Here is a 12,377-nt window from a genome sequence, read left to right on the forward strand (position 1 = left end):
TCAGCAGGGCAGTATTCTGTTTTCATTTTAAATGTGGTATTTGTGACGCATGTTCAGAAACCTTCACGTTCTGGGCTTTAAACCTCCATCCTCTGAAGGATCGGTCTCAAAGGACAACTGGCTTGACAGATAATCAATTCAAAAGATTCCTGGGTAATAGCTTGTTCAGACTTTTAAGTCAAGAAGCTACAGCTACAAATCCACCTAGGACTCTGACAGCACTTAACCTGTACTGCGTACTAGTTCCATTCCCCTGATGTGAAGAGCACTGAACATGACTAACAGCTTAAAGACTTGGGCCATCATTATATATATACTACAACAGTCAAACAACAATTTCATGTCTCACATCTTCACTTCTGTTACGTGTCACTTGCAAAGCTTACCGGATGTGCTGGCCTGCTGCGGGTGAGGGGTGTTTTCTCCCTGCCTTTGTCTTTGATCATAGGCTGCTTTCAGCTCCTTTTGAAGCTCTGCTGGAAGGGCCGCAAACACCTCAGGGTCCACCTGGTGGAAAAGAGAAAGTTCAGAGTCAAACCTGAGCTGGCTATATAATATAGGCGGCTGGTTTATATTTTTCACAAAATAGACTTTATTTCAAATCATACTTTTCTGATCTGTATGAATTAGGCCCTCAATATCAAAGCTCATAAATCCTTACAGGGTTATAGGGTGAGAATAAGGAATACAGCTTTAAATGTGAATTAATTAAAAAAAACAAAACAAAAACACTGTGCAGAACCACCAGGGCAAGAAGCACTGGTAGGAAGTGAGAAGCAAAACGCAAGAAAACAGGTGCATATGTGATTTTTTTCTTAAACATCAAACTCTAATTGTGTTACTGTCCCTAGTGTACGGTTACACATCTTCACCCTGGTACGTGTGGCCCAGGGTCTTCTCAGGCCAATGAAACGGCAGAGTGTTTCTGTCTTTGGGGTGGAAGCTGTAAGCGCCCACACCCCATAGCCTCCCCCTTCGCTGCCCTCTGTTGTCCATACTTGGCTGCTCTGTCAGTCTGTGTCCCGCAGGTGATGCGGAGACGGGCCATCCCTCCACCCCCAAGGGACGGAGTCAGCCACTGGGAGGTTAAGGGGCAAAGGAGAAAAGGAAGAGAGAAGTGCCCTGAGCTGGGAGCCAGATGGCCGAGGATATTCACACTATGGTAGAAGGGCCTCAATTCAATTCACCTGTGAAAATGCTGGAAGGGCTATTACATTAATTCCCCCATCGCTGTTAGATTCTTGAGGTTCCGGTATTTGTAACAAAACTGTCCCAGCTGGCTGTGGCAACACCCCTGTGCTGTAGCCGTTTACCGGCTCTCTCCTCCTGTCGCCAGGCGGCTGCCCCTGCTGTGCAGCACACACTTGCTCCACCTGCTCCCGGAGATCAGGTGGAAGCGCTTCCAAGACAGACTGATCTAGCTGTAAGACACCAGACAGACGCTGAGATGATGCATTTCCAGAGTTCACGCCCCCCTTTCCTTTCCATTGCAACATCATGGACAGTGAACACAAGGTGCAGATCATCAAGCTAGGAGAGCCACCCCCAAACCAGCACGTTTTTGAAACATCTTGGTCTTTTGCCACTGATGCCTGGCTGGTCATGCGTGGACTCGAGATGACAAGGGCAGGCCCCTGGCCGGTACCCCAGGGTCAGCTCAGCCATGTCTCCTCACTGAACCTCCTGCACAGGCACAGACAGACAGGCAGGCCCTTGTCAAGCTCAAACCTTTAACTTTGCCCAGGGGAAGCGGCCAGTGCCTAAGGTGCATGTCCATTTCTGGGATGAGGTAAAGAGTCCTGGGTCAGAGGTTTACCTTTCAGACAGGAGACTATCTGCCCCCAAATGTAAATTATATCCGTCTGAGCAGCAAGCTAGGAAAAGGATTCTAGCAGCTCAACTCTCCAGCCTACACACTAGAATCCTCTGCCCATCCATCCCTTTTGAAAACAAGCAATTACCATACGCCGGTAGGCAAGTCTTACCTCCCTAGGAGCCACCATTTTGGGGGTAACTCGCCAGCACCAGGGACCCAGTGCAAGCATTTCCCAACCGCCCCTTTCCCTGGCCTCACAGCCAGCACATCCCACCACTTAGGGGCACAGAGAAAACTGATTTTCCCAACAGAGCTTAAAGTGCTATGTAAAGTTTCCAAGAAGCAAAGATGCCAACAGCATACCACGTTTACAGACCACACCAATGGAATTAATAGCTGGTGTTAGGAAAATCATTCACCCTACTGAGAGAACTGTTTGCAAATGCTGCAAGAGAAACCTTGGACAAGAGGCCTCTACTAATGAGCAGCAAAGCCGTGCTGTTGACCAGAGCTGTGTCCATGTGATCACAACTGTGAGAGGGAGGTCCAGAGGCTGCCGACAGTGGCAGTTCACAGAACGGGCTTTCTCATCCATGTTTTACAACCTGCGAGAGTTGCAGATCTTTGCCAAAGCACAATCTTGCCCTGAACTTGTTTCCCATTTGGAACTAACACCATGATCCACCCTGTCAAGCTGCCCTTTCTCCCTTTCTTGGCTGTACTGGTAACTTAAAAACATCATTCCTACCGTAAAACTACTTTTGCACTGACATCATATTTACAACTATAAATACATACCTGGGAAGGTGATGGGACCTCTATACTCAGGTTAAGTCTTGACTTTAAACTGATGGGAGAATGTAGACCATTCCATTTCCCTGAGGACTCGGCTTTGCTAGTAGTAACAGGACTGACACTTGATGTCAGATGTGAAGACAGAGATGGCAAGAAAGTGCAAGTTCTAGAGGCAGATGAAACTTCCAGATCCATAGCAGCCAGAAATACTGAAAACACAGGAAATGACATAAAATAGCCTCTTCACTGAGCGGGGGAGAGGGGGGAGGAAGGGTGCACTTTAATCCATCACAGATAAAGCTTTATTGCTGATTCATCATAATTCAGAATGTCAGGGTGTTTCTGAGAGTCACAGGCAGCAAGGCTGGACGACCTGTACGCTAACTTCCCGCTCCGGACGGTATAAGCTCCAAACGAGAACCACACTGACGACCACTGACCTTCCTTGTGCTCCTCTTCCGTGGGCTTCTTAGCTTTCTGAACTTGGAGGAGGTCAAGGACAGAGTGTGACCCACCAGGACAGTGGCTTGACTGAACTGCCGGGCGACTGGGACACGCAGAAGGGTTTGGATTAGTCGGAACCAACTGATTCACATGAATCCCAACCTAGAACCAGAATAAAATAGGTTTCTAGGAAAAAGAGTTAAATTCAAACAGCCTTTTATACAATTTATTACAAAAACGACTTCTATACTAGCTATACTAGCTACGCTCAATTTCAGAGTATCTAATCTACCCAAACATAATCTCTTCAAAATCAGGAACTCCAAAAAAGTGGAATACTGTACCCACTGAACTGAAGTTCTCACCAATTGAGTTTTTGTGTTTATTTTTGGCCACGCCGTGCGGCTTGTGGGATCTTAGTTCCCTAACCAGGGACTGGACCCAGGCCCACGGCAGTGAAAGCGCCGAGTCCTAACCACTGGACCGCCAGGGAAGTCCCAATTAAGTTTTTAAAATAAAACTTGAACAAAATTTAACCAGGGGACAGTCTACTTGCAACCTTACTTTACCTATCATTTTTGTCAATAAAAACCAGGCTTGGGGGTGGGGTGGGCAGTGGGTACGTGGCAGGTATCCACACAGATAAGCACCGCCCCCTGCCCATGACAGTACTCCAGGGAGGAGTTGCATCACTGTTGGCTTAGTGACTTTTTTTTTTTTTGCGGTACGCGGGCCTCTCTTTGCCGGGGCCTCTCCCGTTGCGGAGCACAGGCTCCGGACGCGCAGGCTCAGCGGTCATGGCTCACGGGCCCAGCCGCTCCGCGGCATGTGGGATCTTCCCGGACCGGGGCACGAACCCATGTCCCCTGCATTGGCAGGCGGACTCTCAACCACTGCGCCACCAGGGAAGCCCGGCTTAGTGACTTTTTAATCCTTCCACAACACCCATACCAAGCGAGTAACTATCCTTTACTCACACACAACCTACAAAGGTGAATCTTTAAGAAAATGAAGGCTTTTACATTTACTGCGCCACGGGAAGCCCGGCTTAGTGACTTTTTAATCCTTCCACAACACCCATACCAAGCGAGTAACTATCCTTTACTCACACACAACCTACAAAGGTGAATCTTTAAGAAAATGAAGGCTTTTACATTTTTGATGCCCTCTCACTGGTCATGCATCCTCACGTGCCCTTGGTAAACTCTCCCTTCTAGATCATCGTCTATCAGACATCAGAACAAACTTCTGATGAAAAAGAACCTTAAAGGTCAAGAAACATTTGCAGCTTCACACTCCCCCCAGCCCCATCTCCTTCTGCGGGAACCAGAGCAGGAAGCAAATAACGCATGTTAAGATAGGTCTTTGGTTGTTTAAAAGAAAGGCACTATAAAAATTCAAGATATGATACTTATTATTCTAAGCAGAAAACAAATTTCAGAACAAATGTGAATTCTTAAATAAGGAGACCAGCTCAGATGAGAAAGTCGTTTTTCAGTTTCTCTTCTTATATTTCATCAGTGGAGCTGAAAAAGCTGCACATAAACCCCCTAAACCGCACCATGACCACCCTCCGATCAACCCTCAAACAAGAAAAACATCACAGAAACTCCTGTTTTAGAACGTTACTACTCACCCCTCTCATGTCCGGTATGCTGAGTTTCATCGTATGAAACATGTTTAGTGCAGCCTTGCCGATGACTTTGGCACTGTCCGTTGCCTGGTCAAGAGCCACCGTCCTGTAAGCGACAGAACTTGTTTAAAGGGACAAAAGCTACAGCCCATGTGTATCCCTGGCACCTCAGCAGTATGGGACGGTTTAGAGAGCTCAAGTTGTAAAGCGAGTTATCAGAAAGTTTACACAAGTATTAAATGTGATCCCTGAAAAAGCAGGAGCCAGTCTTCCTTCAAGGAAGCCACTAATGCTAATTAATTACATTGGCGGCAAGCGGGAAAAGGAGAATCATCAAGAACACAGGGACTGGCAGCGAGCCAGTCACCCAAATGTTTCAAGGAAATGTGCTTCAGTTAATGTATATTCAAATATAAGCATGTTATGTTGCAACTAAAGCCTGAGCAGTAAATACAACGTCTCAGATTCCCGGAGATGTTTTAGGTTTTGCAAGATTATCTTTGTTGAGGTACGGTTAATATTCAGAAGAGAAAGATGAATCTCCCGGCTTCTCCTGACTCTTTTTTCCACATGTGAACATGCCCAGTATATGGGCACGCGGACACAGAAATGTGTGCACACCTCTGAGGAAGTATGGTGGCGCCCCGTCTAAAACCCAGAGACTCTACAATATGCAATGTTTACACGTGTAAGAGCTCCTCGAGGGGGACCAGAGAACGTGCCAGCAATATCAGGTGCCCAACACTACATTTACTCTCTGTTTTCAGGACTATGAATACATTATGTATTTACCTATGAAAAGTACCTATTTCTTTAAGGAAATCATTTGAAAAACATTTCCATTCGTTTGTTACCTAATGATTACCTTAAATTTATTTCACACAGATAAATAGAGAGTAACTTAAAAGCAAGATCTGTAGTGGACCACAGTGGTTTAAACACGTGTTTATCTTCATTTCTTTCCAAAACAACACTAAATGGACTTGAAATTATTCTTGAAAGTTGTAAAGTCTTAAAAGATAGAAAAGGGACAGAAGACAAGGATAGAGGAAAAATGTCAGCCATAATTTAGAATACTCAAATGCCTGCTAAATGCCTAAAGCAAGGCACCAATTTTGAGATGAGCCAATTTATGCTACAGAACCTCAGAAGAGCTCAGCAATTAGAAGTGTCAGATACGTCTGAAAGGAGGGGGAGAGAATACATGGGAAGCAGGCTCTCACAGCTGGCCATCCTCCTTCCTGGACGGCTTCCCAGAGATAGGAATGTTGACACAGAGAAGCTACAGGGGGGTCAGGCACAGCAGAGGACGAGCGAGGCCCCTCGCTCGGAAGCAGCACAGTACACCCGTTTCTTCACCCAGACCCCTCTCCTGAGTAACCAGAACACTAGCTGTCACCGGTCCATCTTCTCACCCACCCCCTGGGTGGAACATGTCACAGGAAGAACCACAGAACCACTATGAGTCCAGAGGCTCCCACAACATTTCAGCAGTTCACATATAAACAGCCAAGAACTATCAGATAGATAAATGCTTGAAGAAAATCTCTGACATAAAAGACAGCAAGCAAAACAGGAAAAAAGGAACTCAGAGAAACAGACTGACACTGGGAGTAGAAGGACATTTAAGAGGTAAGAGATAATTCTGCATCTGTGAAGAGATACTATCAATACTTAATGTCCAAAGAATAAATTCAAAAACTCCAATGTAAAATGTTAGTATTGACAGAAATGATAAATTTAATACCGGCAAAGTACCTGGCATGAAGACAAACTGATACCATCCCAGAACACCTGTGATAAAGAGAAGATCCTGAAAGTTCCAGAAGGAGCAGATCTCCTATAAGAACAGGCAATCAGAAGAGCAGTGAACTTCTCAACAGTAACCCTGAAAAGATGATGACAACAGAGCCTTTAAATGAGGAAAAATGATTTCTAAGATATGTTTATAACCTTTTTAAGTCAGCAAACCACTGGGCATGAGGACAGACAGGTTTACACCCATGAATTCCTTCTCAAGATACGAGAAGACCAGGGATCTAGGAAAACAGGGATCCAACACAGAGAAGGGACACCCCATGACTCCAACTTTTCGGCAAGTCTTAAACAAATTCAGACCGGAGTAGCAGGTTGGGGGCCCCAAGAGAAAGGCCTCCAAGAAAAGAGATCACAGTAACAGACTTGCTGATGTGTTAAAACACAGTCACAGCAGAAGGCAGTCTGGGGATAAACTCAGTGGCAAATTCACAAAAAAAGCAAGCAAAACGAGATACTCAGTAACTCCAGGAGACACATATTCAAGAGGAAAGAAAATGTGATCCTAGTGGACAATATGGACCAGCTATATACAGTATGTACATGTCATAATAATGGGACAGTGGAGAGTGACTGAACCAAAACCCACCGACCTGACTGGGGGCAAAGGAAAGAAACACGTCTGGGGAGGAGAGAAGGTAGGAAGTTCTACGTTCTGCAAGACGCAAGGTGGGAACAGCAGTTTACGTTCATATCTAGAGATAGGGATGTAAGTATCAGAAGACACCACCAAAAGGTTGAGAAGTATATGGTGCTCAGAGCTGGGCAGAGGTGCAAAGGGCTGGAAGCTGTATTGGACCTTTTCAATTTCCTTTATCACTTTGAAATATATAACACACACACACACACACACACACACACACACACACTTCAAATTAAAAACACATACACCTTTTCAATTTCCTTTATCACTTTGAAATATATAACACACACACACACACACACACACACACACTTCAAATTAAAAACACATACACAGAAAAGAACTCCAAGAAGGAAGAAGTCTTTTCCCAAAAGGAAAACTGTTATAAGAAAAACTTTCCTAAGTGATAATCAAGCCACAGATCTCCATCTACATGTGGCTCTGTGACTGATGCAACTTAAATTTTGTCGTTTCGATGACAGTATCAAAATGTGCCTGTGAGTCACATGATTGCCATGTAGCTTTTGATTAAGGCCAATTACAAGAGGTTACAGAATAATTATGCACTTCTGAGTTTCCTAAACCACATGGGACTTCAGTTTGACCACAGCACGGGTCCAGAATACTACTGGGAAGGGCCAGATGGAAAAGAGCTTGCACTCTGTTGTCTCTTTCACCTATTCTTCATTGTTTACAATCTCTTATATAAAAATCATTCTTAGCTCCCAAGAATCATGTGAAAACAGGCCACAGGCTGGGTCTGGCCCACAGGAAGCAGTCTGCCAACCCCTGAATTAGAGGAAATACAGGACCAGTATAATAATATCTCAGAAGCTCTCACCTAAAGCATCTCTTATGCAGTTACAATACCACCAAAACGTTAGGCTTAAATTAATGGCTTATAATTGATCTACACCTTCTTACATTTACAAAATTACACTTGTTTCAATTAATCATGTGCTACTTATGCCTTATGATGTCTCATCCAAAGATATTTATTTTAAGGGCATGGCAAAATGTATACTTTACTGCCAGCAATGCAGGCAGATTTTTTAACTGTCCTGTGTTAATATCTGTGGAAGAAATGATACTGTATCTGAGATTTGCTTCAAAATAACTAGGGGGAAGGAGAGGAAGGATGCTGCAGGTGCCCACCAGCAACTGTGGGGATCAGGCGACAGGTACATGAGGTTCATTACACTGTTTTCTCTACTTACGTGTTTACATTTTTCAAAATAAAACTTTTTCAAAAGTTTAGGACAAAAATGAACAAATACCAATAACAGCAAGCAGATATGTGCTTACCAAAGAAGCTGAATATTATCCTTGAATTGGGGGAAATAAAGTACAGTTAAAATCCCAGTTTTTCTTAATGCTGTAATTAGATTTTTGGAATATCTGGATTTTCCAAAAAGGATTAAACGAAGGCTGATTTTCTTACTGTGCTTAGACAGAGGGAGCCCCTAGGTACTGCTGAATGCATCACAACATACAGTTCTAAGAAACTGTAAGATATTTTAAAATGCACAGACAGCAAGCAGAAACTACTACACTGTATTTTAATTTATCTGTCAATCAACCAAAGCTTTAAAATACAGTGTACTGTGTAGTATAAAATGGCATGATACAAAATTAGGTATTTTCATATTGGCCACAAATCTTACATGAAGTTTTATATTAGTGGCCCTCACATAAAAAAAAAAACAAACAGGGTTTTAAAATGCCTTCTACTCCAGAGACTACAATAATCTGATTAATCTTTCCACAAAAAGAAATTACGCCTCCCTAAATGAAGTAAATGTCTCATTGAAATGATTTTCTGAATTATTACACTGACGTTTCCCTGCAGGACCCTTCCACCAAGTCCACAACCGCCTCCCTTTCTGTCCCTGCACTGAACTCAAGACCCCAAGAACAGTCTGTCCCGGTCAGGGACACACGGACAGGCTGGCCTGGACCCTGGCAAGTCAACGTAGTTCCGACAGCCTTGGGCTGAGACCTGGCTCCGCAGAACGTCCAGGAACATCAGCGTTTTGCAGATTTTTATTCATACTCTTGTTTTTTTTTTCATTTTCCATTAATTGTAATAATCTGCACTGAAACATGAGTATCCAATATCCTTTTTAAGATAAGCTTACCTGGTGATGTTATCACAAATTCCATGGCCTCCAAATTTTGCAGTTTCTACAGGGGCCCCCGGCTTTCGTACCATGATTTTGAGAGTCAGGCGTTTACCCTTCATGCCCGCAGCTTCAAGCCGCCGTTGGATTTCTTCTGAAAGACTCAGAAGAAAAGCTTCTGCTTCTTTTGGCTACAGAAGGACAAACATAAAAAAACACCCTCCATGTTATTTTCCTACATGCCTAACAATTCTTCTCAAGTAGATTAACTTTCAATATTAAACGTGTATGACTGAGTGCCCTGCTCTCGTCTACTTAAAAACAAACATTCTGCCAGTTCTGGGAACGGCAAGAGTTTTAAGACTTAATTTCAAGCATTAAGAGTCTATGGTCTAGGGCTTCCCTGGTGGCGCAGTGGTTGAGAGTCCGCCTGCCGATGCAGGGGATACGGGTTCGTGCCCCGGTCTGGGAGGATCCCACGTGCCGTGGAGCGGCTGGGCCCGTGAGCCATGGCCGTTGAGCCTGCTCGTCCGGAGCCTGTGCTCCGCAATGGGAGAGGCCACAACAGTGAGAGGCCCACATAACGCAAAAAAAAAAAAAAAAAAAAAAAAAAAAAAAAAAAAAAAGAGTCTATGGTCTAGTTGGAGAGCCAGGACTATGTGAAAATATAAAGAATATAAGGTAAAACCTGTGAAGAGAGCAGTACCTGGGTAAACCTTATTCCATAGTTGATCTCAGCTGAAACAGATTTTCTTTCCTTTTCAGTGCGAACTGGTCTATCGTCCAAACCACGGCAGAACCTATAAAGCATCTGACCTGTTTTGGGACCAAATTCTTTTTGGAGTCTTGCCATGGTCATATACTGCAAGTCTCCACAAGTTCTAATTCCCAAAGATGTCAACTTGGATTCCATTGAGCGTCCAACTCCTAGGAAAGGGACAGTTCTTTAATTCTGCATATAAGCTATTAAAAACAATTGAGCATTATGAAATAACGATTCATGCACAAACAACTAATTTAAAATAATCTCCCTTAAAATTCTGAAGTGACGTAACTGAAGCACCTCACAGATTAAGAATTTTTTTTTTGGTTTTGGTGCAAATCACACTAGTAAAGTTATTTCTAGAAGCTACGTCTCAATTTGGACTCTACCTACAGGTGAACCAGAACTTTTCAAGTGTGTATGACTAAGTAAGTTCTCCAAAAAAAATGTGATTTTTATTTATTACTGAGTACAGAAGTTTTCTATCTTATTTACAAAATCAACTAAGTTACAGACTCGTTTAAGCTAGTCTATAGTATGACTTACAGACATACTAGGAGACTCAGGAATGTTAGGGATTCTACTATGACTTTGGCGAGGACCAAACTTCTCAATGGTTCAGCCACATTTTCTCTGAATGGGAACCAGAACAAGAAGTCATGACAGAGGTCCAAGCCCACATGTCACTTGCTCTCATACTGGACAGAGTGGCACAAGTGACGTGGGGATGAGGCTTCCTGAGCAAAGGAGCAGTGAGGGGAGGACAGACAGATGTCTTTTACCAACAAAGAGCATCTCCCTGGAAAGGCAGTCAGTGTCCTGCAGCTGGGCCAGCGTGCAGCAGCCCCTTGTCACCGTCTGGAAGATGCAAGGTTGGAGCCTCGCCCAAAGGATGCTCATGAGCTCTGTTGCTCTCCATGTGCCCAAAAGCTTAACGAAGGTACATGTCTGGGAAAGCGATTTAAGAGTAACCTGGGGGAACTAAAACTCTTATTAAAATGGTCTCCACACCATGAGATCAGTATTGTCCATCAGTGAGGAAGACAGCGGTCTGGCCCTCTGTAGGATGTTACCAGGGTGCTCAGAGTGGAGTCTGGGGTCGCCTACCTGTCACCGTTATTGTCACTTCTGGCTCCAGTTCTCTGAGTGGCCCTAGTGGGGTAAGGAGCATTCTCATCCAGGTTCTGCCAGGAGAACCTCTTGGAGCAGTTACACAGACACACGGTTAGGAGGGAGGTGGTCAACTTTACAAAAGGTCTATGACCACAGAGGTGGGCGAGACGAGTTTAACCCAAGAAAATCTGTCCCCTAATGGAAGTCAGATGAAAGGTGTTAAGGGTGCTGTATCCCATTTGTGCCATTTTCAAGTTCAATTCAGAACAGAGAACAAGCAAGAATAGCAGAGTCTGAGTTAACAAGAGAACCCTGCAGACGAAGACCATTCACAAAAAGACAAAATTCTAAGTGAAACCTATTGGAGTATTTTTCAAGATGGGGAGGAGGAACCCAACGAAAGGGACAAATCAGATACGAGGGTGGCCAAAGCCAGAGAGACTCGACGCAGCTGTTCGTGTTCAGGGAACGCTTTCTGTCTCTATTTTTTTCCGTCCCATCGTTGCCACAACTCCCCACCCTCAAGATGTGATCATGTTCTTTCCCTGACACACTGGGCAGCCGATCTGTTCTCCCTGATTTGCAAAATCAGCAAGAGGCAATAATCCTGCATTAACTGTGTGTATTGGGGTGGGCAGGGGGAGAACCTATAGTTTTTGAGAGTCTCTTGAGTATATACCAGAACACAATTATTATTCACTAAGAGGTACGAAAGAAAGACTACTACATTAAATATCACCAAGTCAACCACGATCAACCTAATCTAACTGAACGGCCCTCTAGGGAAGAGGAGAGGTTCCTCTCCATTACAAGCTCACCTAATGGAATGGAACAGCCTGAAGTTGAGTGGGGGAAGGAGGCATATGGATGGTCTAACCTCTAACCCCTACGACGTCTGCACAGGGGGGAAAAGTTAGCTTGGAATCAGCACCAAGACCCCGAACGGGTGCTAGTTTGATTGCTTCGTGTGAGCGTTTTTAAGGAAAGGAGGCCCCTCCCAGGAGGAAGTAACAGGGCCTTGAGAGTCAAATTGAGTGCAGCCACCTAGAAAGGGAAACATGGAGGAAAATGTGCAGCGTAGAACTAAGGTTCTGAGCAGGAGAGAAGAAAACTGAAGCTGTGGAAGCCGCCAGTCGAGCCACTGGACAAAGATGTGGCGTCTGTCCTTGAAGGGGAACTACGACCCCAGGCTAAGAACAGCCAGGGATGCCTCCTCCCGGCACCCGGAACTTGAC

The 12,377-nt window shown here is 44.4% G+C and overlaps 1 protein-coding gene across 1 annotated transcript in view; it reads right to left on the reverse strand.

The window, feature by feature from the left end:
• The window catches only part of REV1 (REV1 DNA directed polymerase), an 86,412-nt gene that overhangs the window by 2,411 nt on the left and 71,624 nt on the right, over positions 1 to 12,377 (reverse strand). Inside the window, exons 13-19 of the mRNA XM_007466892.1 lie at positions 9,973 to 10,193; positions 9,285 to 9,457; positions 4,692 to 4,794; positions 3,052 to 3,217; positions 2,615 to 2,820; positions 1,188 to 1,421; positions 387 to 507 (exon numbers count right to left, since the gene is read on the reverse strand). Coding sequence (XP_007466954.1) covers positions 387 to 507; positions 1,188 to 1,421; positions 2,615 to 2,820; positions 3,052 to 3,217; positions 4,692 to 4,794; positions 9,285 to 9,457; positions 9,973 to 10,193 — 1,224 coding nt within the window. The remainder of the gene's footprint in view (positions 1 to 386; positions 508 to 1,187; positions 1,422 to 2,614; positions 2,821 to 3,051; positions 3,218 to 4,691; positions 4,795 to 9,284; positions 9,458 to 9,972; positions 10,194 to 12,377) is intronic.

The sequence above is a fragment of the Lipotes vexillifer genome, unplaced genomic scaffold, assembly GCF_000442215.2.
Source record: "Lipotes vexillifer unplaced genomic scaffold, Lipotes_vexillifer_v1.1 scaffold28, whole genome shotgun sequence".
Taxonomy (NCBI): domain Eukaryota; kingdom Metazoa; phylum Chordata; class Mammalia; order Artiodactyla; family Lipotidae; genus Lipotes; species Lipotes vexillifer.